We start from the raw sequence: 13355 nt of genomic DNA, 5'->3' as shown, positions 1-13355 counted from the left end.
AGAGTCCAATAATATCTGGAGAGACCCAGCTTCCTCACCTTGGTGTTAAGATTCAGACCAGCAGAAAAAGGGGGGGGGGGAGCGGTGGATGAAACAGACAAGGCCCTGTCTCTGAAAGGCCTTACAAGCAAAATACAGTGGTACCTCAGGTTAAGTACTTAATTCGTTCCAGAGGTCCGTAGTTAACCTGAAACTGTTCTTAACCTGAAGCACCACTTTAGCTAATGGGGCCTCCTGCTGCCACCGTGCTGCGGGAGCACGATTTCTGTTCTCATCCTGAAGCAAAGTTCTTAACCTGAAGCCCTATTTCTGGGTTAGCGGAGTCTGTAACCTGAAGCGTATGTAACCTGAAGCGTATGTAACCTGAGGTACCACTGTAAAACAAATAAATGGAACTGGAGGACAAGTAGCTACAGAATGCTAAAATGTGGTTGCACGCCCAGCCGCAGAGCCCCACAACCTAACCACTGAATGGTAAATGAATGGTCATGACAACAGTCTGGGATTTAAAATGGCCACAACTTTATTGATTTCAGATGTAGAAAGCCTTGGCATATGCACTGGGCATGTATCCCCTCAGTCCCTGGGGGACTGAGGCATGACAGGGTCTATTTGGGGGAAGAACCATCGCAAAATGCAGGTGTAGGCAAATGGCCGCCTAATGCTTAGGGAAGCTCTATGGCACTAGCCCTACGCACTTGGCTCTTTGGATTGAGACTTTCCTCCAGACCCCGCTCACTGGGTATCCTGTTAACACTGCCACAGGGAATGGGGGTGGGGGAGTCACCATTTCATGACACCCCAATTGGATGAAAGACTATAGGATTCCGCCCAAGGCCTTAACCGCCAAAGTTGTTACTAGTGCTATGGGGAAGGCGAAACCTGCAGAGCAGGGAAAATTCCTTCCCAGCCCTGAATACGACCATAGCAAAGCCCACCTAGCTGAAAAGGAATGGTTAAAGCAAATAAATGGGACTGGAGGACAAGTAGCGATGGGATGCTAAAATGTAGATCCAAGCTTCTCCAATGACAGTTCTGAAGGATGGGTAGGTGCGACTCCCAGGTGATCTCACTGTTACAAATTAAGGATCACAACGTACTTGAAAAGCGGATAGCGTTTTGATCATCAATAAGTACTTTCAGGAAATTCCAGGGCTCCACATGCATCGAGGAAATGTGTAATAGACAGCATTATAGTAATGTTTCTGTCGGCAGTGATCAAAAGCAGTGACTCTTCTGAAAGTGTTAATGGAGGCGTCGATTACAAGGACGCTGCCTGAGAAGCGAAAGCCTTGGAATAAATATGAGCAGGGCTGGTGCTCTAATGTGGCACGGTGAGGCGCAGGCTTCAAGTCTGGTGGATCACAAAGGGCAGCAGATTGTGTTTCCTACCCCTGACTGCTGCCACCAGGCAAGTAATCAGGCGCCCGGTGCGAGGCCACAAATTGGTGCCCCCAAATGGCTCTTCTCAAATATGGATCTCCTCAATGTTGTGTCCCTTCGGCTCTGTGCCCTGTGCGGGGGGAACTGCCCGCACCATCCAAAATCTGGTGCTGCTGCTATAGCCACCGCCATGTTCAGCATTCAGCTGACTGTGGCTGCTATGAAAGCAAGGGCATCCACCATAGCTGCTGCTGCTGCACACTCACCAACTCATTGACTGGGCATGGACCAATGTCTTCACTGGCATGGCAGCAGAGCCCACGTCTCCTTGCTCAGAGGACAGAGTCCTACCTCAGAGCGAGGCACTGTGGTTGAGGTGACCAAGGAGAGCGCTTGTGTTGCTGCAGCTTTGCCATGGCAGTGGCAGACAGTGACAAACATTTCAAAACCTTTGCTAAACAGATAATTTAACAGTATTCGACACCGCTGCTATGATGTGGCAGCGGCATGGGGGGTTCCTGGAGGCCATCTCAGTTGCAATGAGGAAATGACCTTTCTGCAGATTGTGACATTGAGCAGCAAAGGGTGGCCTTGGATTGGTAGAGGCCAAGGAAAAAAGGAGGCGGAGCAAGAACAAGACAGCCCTAGGGAGGGAGGAGGAGGAGCAGGTAAGGAGAGGACAAGGACATAGAATCGTAGAACTGTAGAGTTGGAAGGGACCATGAGAGTCACCTAGTGGTCCCTCCCAACTCTACAATTCGATGATTCTATGAAGCCCCTGCAATGCATGCATGCATGAGTGAGTGAATGAATAAAACTTTATTTGCATCAGCCGTCGGCCATAGCAAAAAAGAGCATTGCGATATACACAGAACAAAACAAAAGTCAGTTATATAAAAGACAGTCCTGACTCAGGAATCAAATAGTGGACCTTATTCTGATTGCCCTAGCTAGAAGCCTTGCAACCTTTGCAGTCATCTGCTGCTCTTGATCTGCCAGGAGAAACGACACTATGGCAGTGGTTGGGCGACCCGGAATGGTCAACAAAAGAGCATGAATCTTTCGCCCAATGTGGGGCTTGAACCCACGGCCCTGAGATTAAGAGTCTCATACTCTACTAACTGAGCTATGCCTCAGAGCTTGAATAGGTAAGGTAGGCAGCATCAACTAAAACCTGTTGAACAGATACACTTTCTCCTAAGGCAAAGCTGCCATTAGATGCAGTCTGTAGTGTTGCATGGAATTGGGGTTCTGCCCCCCCAATATACATAATGTGACCTTCAGAGAACTGAAAGAGTAAAGCTGCTCATTCAAGACTTTAGGGGAATGTGGGCAGTGAAAAAAAGGACCAGCATGGTCCTTAATCAGCTCACAAACCAAGGGTGAGAAACTGCAGCTCAGAGCTCTTCCAGCCAGGATGTTTTTCAAAACACTGGTTGTTTTAACCAAGTCTCAAACAGAATGAATGCCTTGTCATGTCAGAAAAGGTTATGCTGCAAATATTGCAGAATGATTGATTAAAGTAAGACAGATTTATAGGTCACATCCTCTAATGGCAACAGAAGCATTCATTTAATTCTCTTGTAATAGGGTAAGGATATGTAACAGGAAGCCCTGTCCTTTACCGGCAATGCATCCTGGCAGAAGTTTCCTTCACAGCTAATTTAGGTCTGTAGCAGAGAAACAGGAGTGACAGGAAAAGGTACCTCAAGGAAGAAGCGCCAGCTATCCAGGCAGGTTTTGTGCCGCAGTCCTTGCTTTGAACTATGCTGCCCAGGTTGATTCTGCTAGCCTTTTGCCTGCCGCTAAGACTAGCAGCTCCTGCCAACCTAGCAGTTCGAAAGCACATCAAAGTGCAAGTAGATAAATAGGTACCACTCCGGCAGGAAGGTAAACGGCGTTTCCATGTGCTGCTCTGGTTTCACCAGAAGTGGCTTAGTCATGCTGGCCACATGACCTGGAAAAACTGTCTGTGGACAAACGTCGGCTCCCTCGGTCAGTAAAGTGAGATGAGCGCCGCAACCCCAGAGTCTTTCATGACTGGACTTAACTGTCAGGGATCCTTTACTTTTACCTTTAGGATTAGTAGCAAAATAGCTCATGTGACTTGCAAGTGAGCCACCCTGCCAGGAGAAGAAAACAACTTCTGCAAGCACAGTGGAACTTTACCTTCCTCCCCTCTGTGCTCTCTACACTTCTACAAAATCTTCTACAGAGCAGATTTTTTTTGGGGGGTGGAGGTTCTTGGGGGACTCTGGGCAGCTTCCAACATATATAAAAACACAACAAAACATTTAACATTTAAAAACATCCTTACACATCTGCCTTCAGGTGTCTTCTAAAGGTTATATAGTTACTTATCTCCTTGGTATTGGGGGGGGTCACATAACTCCATACCCTTCAACATTTCTCCCATGAAAATAGGGACATTCTAAGGAAAAGTGGGATGTGGGTGGCTCTCTGGGTTAAACCACAGAGCCTAGGACTTGCTGATCAGAAGGTTGGCGGTTCGAATCCCCGCGACGGGGTGAGCTCCCGTTGCTTGGTCCCTGCTCCTGCCAACCTAGCAGTTCGAAAGCATGTCAAAGTGCAAGTAGATAAATAGGTACCGCTCTGGCGGGAAGGTAAACGGCGTTTCCGTGCGCTGCTCTGGTTTGCCAGAAGCAGCTTAGTCATGCTGGCCACATGACCCAGAAGCTGTACGCCGGCTCTCTCGGTCAATAAAGCGAGATGAGCGCCGCAACCCCAGAGTTGCCCATGACTGGACCTAATGGTCAGTGGTCCCTTTACCTTTACCTTTAAGAAAAAGCATTCCAGGATCAAATCAGAAACTGGGACGGTTTCTGTAAATCCGGGACTGTCCCTGGAAAATAGGGACACTTGGAGTGTCTATGCTTGAAGCACTTGTTTCAAACGCACCATGATTTAATTGCATACAACTTTTTCTTCCAGGATTTTGTGTGTATGTCTCTCAAGCAACAAGCCAGGTGTCCTTGGAGGAATGAAACTTTCAAAAGCGCACTGTGAAATATTAACTTGGGGAGATACTCCACCTATGGCTTAAGAAAATGATAACAGACAAGATAGAAGAGGAAGTAGAGTCATATCTGCTGAGCAATGTTTAAGAATGTCGACTTACCAGATTCTGTTGACATAGCCAATAGAATTGCTGGAATTTCTGAGACATGAGGAGCTGAGCACTTCCCACGGCACTCCGGATCTTACCTAGAACTGAACAGGCAAGGTGGTTATCTTTAGTATGGGTTTGAAGCAAAAACAAAACAAGGCACCAATTCTTTTGTGTTAACAAAAATGTTAAGCTGGGAAATCCTGTCATTGAGAACTTTTCTTCTTAAACCCTGTTCAAGGAAGATAGAAACCCAGAGATCCTATTGTAACTTGCATTTATTTTGTCAAAATCTTAAAGAGGAATTGCCCTGGGGATGGTGGGGTGGGGGGAAGGAAATGAAATTATTTTCTCCATTGGTAAAAAATAGAGTGAAATCACACTTGCAAGCTTGGGTAGGGTTGTGGGTTTTTTTGCTAGATATTGGTTTGATTTCTGCACTAGGTGAATTGCTATCCTTTGCTCACTCATCTGTTTACAGAGGATCTGCAGGCAGTGGCAGCTGACGCCCAATGGACTTGGTGGGACTGCTAGGAGGTCACAGAGGCATGGCGAATGAGAAATCACAGAGGTCTTACAACATGCTCAGCAAAGCAAATAAGCTTCATTTTTGGGGTCTTTTTAAGAAATGGTTACACTCTGTTCTGGGATCCAAGGTGAATTTTGAAAACTCAGCACATGTTTTTGCATGTGCAAGTCAGTTGTTGCTAAGTGCCCTTGAAATAAATGAGACTTATAAAGTATGAATAGCTCCCATTACATTGTTCTTAACATTACTTGGAATGCGAATCCCACTGTTTTCAGTAGAGCTTACTCTCAAGTAAGTGTGTGTAAGATTTTTAAGCCATGACTAACGTTTGCTGGATTTTGCCTACATGGTGTGAGTTTCCTTATGGAAACGGCAGAATACATACAGGTCTCAGATATGTGAACAAATAAATACATGTATTTAAAAAGTGGCTGATAGACAAGCTTGCTGAATCCGAACACTCTGAATTTGGGTTGGTTCATTGCTTATTTCAACTCAACAATGTTGACACAGGGAAAGGCTGCTTCATTTGTGAGGACTTACAGGCTCAGCCATTTACCCTTGCTTAATTTCATTAACTTGAAAGGTGTAGGATTGCAGCCATAGTCACCAATGTTGTTGTTTTTTAATTAAAATATTGCTCGGTGAAATGTGTTAGCATTTGACCCAGCTTAATGAACAGAATGAGGAGAAATTAGCTGAAGAGGAAGGAAATGGAAGAAGAGGATGGAAGGGAAGGTGCTAAAATAGCAGATGGATTATTATAACACATATTGCTATTGCTTTTTTTTTTTTAGTTACTTAAAGCTGTTGAGTTAAATAAATATCCCCAAGTGGGGATTCATTAATGGACATTGATTTCTGCTTTCTTGTGTGTAAACATAGTTTATTCTGGTTTCCAAGCAGCCTCGTCCTGAAAACACAGGACGAGCTTAAAGCAAGCATTATAAACATGTCAGTCGCATTGAAAGTTTAAGGAGAGTTAATCCAGTCAACAGAGGTATCTCTCTCTCTCTGTGTTTTGAATAAAACACAGACATAGGTCCCTTCAAGTACACTAGGAACTTTACTATCAGGAATTATCATGCCTGGGTCATGACAATCTGCCACAAATAGTCCATTTCATTGATTCTCTCCCCTCTACGCAATTACTATGGCACCAAGTGGGGAGAAGCCCATTATCCATATTCCCAGTACATCCCTTTGGCTGACCCTGCAGCCATCTCCCCATGTATTGGGGGTTGAATGTCTGCAATGGGGGTTCCCCTCTACTTGAGCAGGCTCCAAGTGTGACACAGAACCCTGATTTTTCAAGCTATTATTTGCTGCTGCTTCTTCTTTTTCTAATGCTTCAAGCAGTGGTGGAGCTGCAGTCAAAGGAGCCCAGTGGCATTTCGATTAGCCACAGAACGATCCAATAGGAATGAGTCTACAGCATGATTCTGGGGGGCAAATGATGCCTGCTCCCACTGGCCAGTAGGGAAGGAATTCAGTCCAGTTCACATTTACGGGCAGATCTACTGAATTCACACTTTCCGTGCCCGATAATAAGTGTTGGAAATGTAAGGAAAATGAAGGTACATTCTTTCACCTTTGGTGGACGTGCCCCAGGATTAAGGCTTTCTGGGAAATGATATATAATGAATTGAAAAAGGTATTTAAATATACTTTCTTGAAGAAACCAGAGGCCTTTCTCTTGGGTATGTCTGGCCAAGTGGTGCCAAAGAAGGACAGAATTTTTTTCATGTATGCTACAACAGCAGCAAGAATACTCATCGCAAAGTATTGGAAGACGCAAGATCTACCCACTCTGGAAGAATGGCAGATGAAACTGATTGACTGTATGGGATTGGCAGAAATGACGAGCAGAATCCGTGACCAGGGAGAAGAGTCGGCAGAAGAAGATTGGAAGAAATTTAAGGATTATTTACAGAGATATTGCAAAATTAAGGAAAGTTAAATGGTGTTGGATTGAAATTGAGTGGTTTCTAGCTGTAATGATATAAAGGAACATAGATGGGAAAAAAGGGTTTGAAAAATAAGGTAATATTATAGGCTGTAATGCTTTAAATGAAGGATTTGCTGAACAAATAACTTTAATTGGGATACGAGGAGGAGAAGTATGAGGAGGTCTGAGAAACTTGTTATTGAAAAGTATGATTTATGAACTTTATGTCTTTTTAAATGTTTTTGTTTGTTCTGTTTTTGTTTGTTTGTTTAAAAATTGGAAAATTTAATAAATATTCTCTTAAAAAAAAATGAATTCACACTTTCCGAGACAATTCGAGAATCAAAATACAGTCATCGCTTGATCTGAATTTTGCAGTGTGGTTCTACATCCAAGTAATGTGCACAGGAGAATTGTGCATAATAATTCATATGTTGGTGAAAATAAGTGCACAAAATGCATTTTGTTAGGGGAAATTGATTTGTAAAAGGTGCACATGCATCAAAATTGCAAACAAAGGTATGTATGTTAGCAGACCTGCATGCTGAAATGCTGCTGAATTATCAGAAGGCTTTGGCAATTTTGTTTTAAATCACACATAGATTTGGAAATGTGAGCAACTGAATGTAGGAGTGAAAAATATGGAAGGAAAACGACACTGATAAATTTGGACATGCCTACGAGCCAGTGAGGGCAACTATCTCACCCCCTGGGAACAATGGAACATCATGGCATAGGATGCCTTAGCAGAACACAAAAAACAAACTACTGCTCACTGCGACTGTGTAGCAGCTACACTCCTCCCTGGTCTATTTTTACTCCTGTGCCACACTTCGCAGGTTGTCTGACCCCAGGCTTATGGCTAAGCTTTCTCCTTGCAAACCACAAACTCAAGCCAAGAGCAAACTGTACACTATGAACCAGACCATACAAAGTAGGCCCCAAAGTTGAACCAATGGAATTCATCACAACAGATTACATGGGTACACATAACTGGACACACCACAAAGTGGCAGTCATATTTTAGGCTGGCAGCTGGAAAGAATGGCGCGGCAGTAAAGGATAGTAGAGTCAGATCAAAGGATTATTTTTCTGTACTGGTATTATGAATGAAGAGAACTTGACTCAAGAACAAAGAAAGTGGATTCTCAAGCAGTAGACCTACTTTTGGGCCACCCTGAAGTGTTGTTTCCATTAGGATGTTCCAAGGGAAACACCTGAGGGCCGCCTTGACTGTAACTCTGCCACTGCTTCACGTGCCAGCAAAAAAAAAAAAAAAGGGGAGTGGGAAAAGGCCCAAACCCTCTGCTAAAAGTAAAGGTAAAGGGACCCCTGACCATTAGGTCCAGTTATGACCGACTCTGGGGTTGTGGCGCTCATCTCGCTTTATTGGCTGAGGGAGCCAGCGTACAGCATGACTAAGCCGCTTCTGGCGATCCAGAGCAGTGCACGGAAACGCCGCTGGAGCGGTACCTATTTATCTACTTGCACTTTGTGCTTTCAAACTGCTAGGTTGGCAGGAGCAGGGACCGAGCAACAGGAGCTCACCCCGTTGTGGGGATTTGAACTGCCGATCTTCTGATCAGCAAGCCCTAGGCTCTGTGGTTTAACCCACAGCTCCACCCGCATCCCTCGTAAACCTTCTGCTACCTCATATTAAATAATGATGAGTTTCCACATAAAAAGATAATGGATGCTAGACGACTGCTAAAGATTGCCCCAGTCTTTGGGGTGCCTTTTCAATCTGCTCTCATAAATCAACAATGAAAGTCTGGGATGAATTGTCCATGCCAGCTTTTGTTGCAGCAGGCATTTTGAACTGTACCTGGAGTTCGGGGCGGGGAGTGGAGCTGCTTGAAAACTGGTCAGATATGCCCTGAGTGGCCAGTTTCAGTCAGCCATCAATCTTGTTGCTGCATCTCGAGAGTAATGAGAACCTCAGTGACTTCAGTTGGATGGGAGCGAGTTCCAATCAAGGTATAAATGGATTGCGGATCTTGTTGCATGGGAGGGCCGTATTGGCAGAAGTAGAGCACACTGAGACCAGCTGAGAACGCCCATTTTAAAATGGCACTGATGTTAGCTCTTCACATTTCAGAGACTGGTTAAAGTGACAGGGCAGGGGAGGGAACAGACTGAAATCTATATCTAAGTCTTGCAGACCGCTTTTTAAAGTGATTCCTTGTCTGTTCAAGCAATTGAGACACTACCTGGGTAACAAACGGCTCACAGAATGAATCTCGCTTTATGCCTAGGATGCTTGAGGAATTGGATTTTTCTGAATTCTGATAGAACTGACCTGCTGTAAAATGTGCAGATTGAAATGGATGGTATCCAATGTTAGTCATATTCAGAGTAGATCCATTTAAATCAATGAACTTTAGTAACTCAAACCCGTTTATTTCAATGGGTTTAATCTGAGTTTGACCGTATTGGATATCACACAATGTAATCATTCTTCAAATTTTGTATTTCTCCAAATTTCGCGATACAGTTCTCAACTATAAAAACAAAAGTACCAAAATGCATTAAAATGTGTATTTTAGGATAAAATACATGTAGAAATTTGTATAGTGAGATAAACTATGATGCTAAACAGAATTCTGACATTTTAGCTTTATGTTCTAATTGATTTTCTGTTATTGTTTTCTAAAGTATCTCCGTTGTAGAAGGGGGTTCTTAAGATATATTTGATTTAAATTCACTGATGGATCTGACTAATTTAAAAAGAGAATTTATTAAATAAATCTCCTTTAGTAAAGTAAAATCACACACACACACACACACACACACACTGAAAATCCTGCCTCAGTTTTATTGATAGCTATCATAAATATATGTATTGGTCAGGTTTTCCAATTCCAGACCACACATTTTCAGTCTAGCTAAATTAGAAAATGAATGGCCAAACAACTTATAAAGTGCACTTTGCAAAGTGTGCAGTGTGCTTCTACCCTTTCTATCACAGAAGAGCATCAGGTGCCTTCAGAGGCACCGACTTGGGCCCCAGATTATGGGTCCCCAGTGGTGTGCGACATGATGTGATGTTAAGATGTCACGTTGTGTCGTAATGACATGATGCCACATTGTGTGTGCCCTAGCGGTGTCTGGGGACCCCAAAAGGCCTCAGACGTGAATTCTGGTGCTATGTGAGGCACTGGAAGTCACACCGGAGGCCTCAGACACCATTTCTGAGGCCTCGCAAGGCCTTGGACACCATTGGGGGGCATTGGAAGCCTCCACGGTGTGGGTGCTCGAGCCCCCAGGGCCTCCTATAGTTGGGGCCAGTGGGTGCCTTATTCCTGACCCAACCACACTCCTGCTTCTTGATGCTGCTGTCACTAAGCTGCTTAAGAAGGCCATATTCCCTGGAGCCTGTTTTGTCTGTTTGTTTATAGGGGGAAATTAAGGTAATCTATATTCCACCATGCTATTGCTATAGACCAAAAGAAAGGTAGGCACAAGAAGGGCAGGCAGGATTGTGCCCACTGGTTCCACTCCCAACCTGTGGAGTTAGGCGTACATACAACTGTACACCCAGACTTCCCAGTCACACAAGGGCTCCATTCAGGCCTTCAAGAACCAAGCTAGAATCACAACCTTTGCCCTTTCTACCTGTGCTTGCAGTATACATCATGAGAACAGGGCCAAAATGACTGTTAAAAATAGTCATGAAGTTATTTGTCCCTATTATCCATGCTAGCCATTGAAAGTTCTCTAAGCAGTATGCCCCTGGTTTTCAGCCACCCAGGGACAAAGAGCAAATGGTGGCCTGTAAATTTATCAGAGGCACCTGACAGCTCATTACCAGGTGCAAAAAGTGTACTAGGGCCAAATGTGTTCTTTGGTCTGATCTAGCAAAGTATGACCTGAGATTGCTGGCTTATACGTATGAATTGTTTCTGCTCTGAGGTGGCCACTGGCTCTGCTTGGCACATCCCATTTGGAAACCCACACATCCTCAGCAAAACCCATAAGATTTATCCTCCAACCTGCCAGTCAAACTTGATACCTCCCTTTGCTGTCTCCTGCAGGCATTTATGGTGGGGCGATCAGAGAAGAAGAAGAAGAAGAAGAAGAAGAAGAAGAAGAAGAAGAAGGAAGAAGAGGAGGAGGAGGAGTTTGGATTTGATATCCCACTTTATCACTACCGAAAGGAGTCTCAAAGCGGCTCACATTCTCCTTTCCCTTCCTCCCCCACAACAAACACTCTATGAGGCGAGTGAGGTTGAGAGACTTCAAAGAGGTGTGACTAGCCCAAGGTCACCCAGCAGCTGCATGTGGAGGAGCGGAGACGCGAACCCGGTTCCCCAGATCACGAGTCTACCGCTCTTAACCACTACACCACACTGGCTCTCCAGAGGCAGTGTCTTGGGAGCGGGGGAACTGGGAAGACTGTTTTGTCCTCCTCGCTTCTATCAGGTTGATTATTCTGTCCACAGCAAAAGCTGCCTTGCATGTCCAGCTACCCAGGGAATCAGAAGCAAAAACTACAGCCCAAATGAGTTAGATCATGACACAGTATACCTGCGAGGCAAACTCCTAGGGTCTGTTTTCAATAGCTTTGCAAACTCCTTGAAACAGCACATTCACAATCAAATGAGGACTGACTATGCTGCAGGTGTATAATATCTGGTGATACTTGGACCTGAGTGGAGCTTTAGAATCTCACTGCCACCGTGTTTGCTCAAATCTGCATTCACAGGAAGCAGCCTTGCCTTTCAAACCGCATGTCTACTTTGGCTAAACCTTTATTGGTAGGCATAAATCACAGAAGATAAACAGCATAAACGTATTATGCCATCAATATTGTCTGGTTGTATCTTGGAGAAGATCTACTCAGGTTACATTAATATACAGAAATGGACAAGCACTGACACGTTAAATATACAGACTTTCCTGTAAAGCCTACTGGAAGCAGTATTTCACCATAGAAAGTAGTAGCACCTGAATGGTTGCCTTGAGCCAAAACAACTTGCGCTCATCAAGGAGTGTTCATGTCATGTATGTCGATCAAGATGCATTTCAAGCTGTGACAAATCCCAGGGTCTGTCACAGCAAAGGACAATAAAGAGACCACGATAAATCTGTTAGCCTTTAAGGTGCCACAGGACTCTTTGTTATTTCAGGCTGCGATATCACGACGCCCTCTTGAGTGTGCGCTTATCAACCCATGAAGGCGCAAAAGTGTCAGATGGTATGTGATGAAAAACCAGGAGAAAAGAGCTTTTCATCGGGAAGATTCAAACAAGCCCCAAAGCAAGCGTAACTCTTTCTCCACACATATCTGTCCTCCATTTCTTTTAAGAAGGCTTCCTTCTGAGGAAGCCCCATGGGAAATAAGTAGGTATGCAGAAGCTTGAACTGCAAAAGGGAATTATTTGGTTATATTGTTACATGCCATGGATGTTGGTGACCATTGGGGCTAAAGGCAGGGAGACCAACCTACGTTGCAGTAGGAAGGCAAACAGCATTTCCATGCGCTCTGGTACTTGTCACAGTGTCCTGTTGAGCCAGAAGTGGTTTAGTCCTGCTGGCCACATGACTCGGAAAGCGGTCTGTGGACAAACACTGGCTCCCTCAGCCTGAAGTGAGATGAGTGCAGCAACCCCATAGTTGCCTTTGACTGGACTTAACCGTCCAGGGGTCCTTTACCTTATGTACATTTTATGATTCCTGGTGTCATTTTACAGGGGATGAGTGGCAGTGAACAAGTCTGTTTGAAGTAACCCCTCCATCCTTCCCCACACTGATGCTGTGTCCCAACACAGGACACAACCTGGCTTCATTTCGAAAGAGGCACCCCCTCCCCCTCCCAGTTGGTTGTTTTTAAAAATAATAATAATACTAAAGTGTTACTCTTGTTACACAGTATCATGAAGCGTTTCCTTGCTGTTTCCAGAATAAAATGCTTTTTACCATTGGTGGCAATATTCTGTGGACCCCTGTTGTCAACCGAATAAAAGACAATAGGTGGTAATAGACTGTAAACAAAGAGGCTGAGCTCGGTAATATAATGCAGTCTGCAAAGCAATTCCCCTTCTTCCTATTGAGGATGGATGCCTTGATCAGCACTGGAAATGCCCCGTAAACCCAAGCACGGCATCTATGCTTATATAATGTGATTTGTTTCATATTTTTTATGAACAGAATCAGTGCCACACTAAGATTGCTTAAGCCCATAGCAATGCAACAGCCACCTTCCCAACACCAGCATCCCTGCTGCTTACCTGGATGGGGATGGGATAGGGCCTAGCAGTGGAAGGGGGGTGCACAGGCACACTGGCAGGGTCATGGGATTGGCTGCACCAATATGCCTATGTGGCCCCCACATTGCCGCCACCCTGCCCCACCCTAGACACATCCAG

At 44.6% G+C, this 13355-nt stretch overlaps 1 protein-coding gene across 7 annotated transcripts in view; it reads right to left on the bottom strand.

Annotated features, from left to right (window-relative positions):
- The window catches only part of DLGAP2 (DLG associated protein 2), a 403016-nt gene that overhangs the window by 11788 nt on the left and 377873 nt on the right, over positions 1–13355 (bottom strand). For all 7 annotated transcript variants that reach the window (XM_053380806.1, XM_053380804.1, XM_053380807.1 and 4 more), the window contains one exon: positions 4523–4614. In XM_053380806.1, coding sequence (XP_053236781.1) covers positions 4523–4614 — 92 coding nt within the window. The remainder of the gene's footprint in view (positions 1–4522; positions 4615–13355) is intronic.

The sequence above is a fragment of the Podarcis raffonei genome, chromosome 3 (assembly GCF_027172205.1).
Source record: "Podarcis raffonei isolate rPodRaf1 chromosome 3, rPodRaf1.pri, whole genome shotgun sequence".
Classification (NCBI taxonomy): Eukaryota; Metazoa; Chordata; class Lepidosauria; order Squamata; family Lacertidae; genus Podarcis; species Podarcis raffonei.
This window is presented reverse-complemented; position numbering and strand designations above follow the sequence as displayed.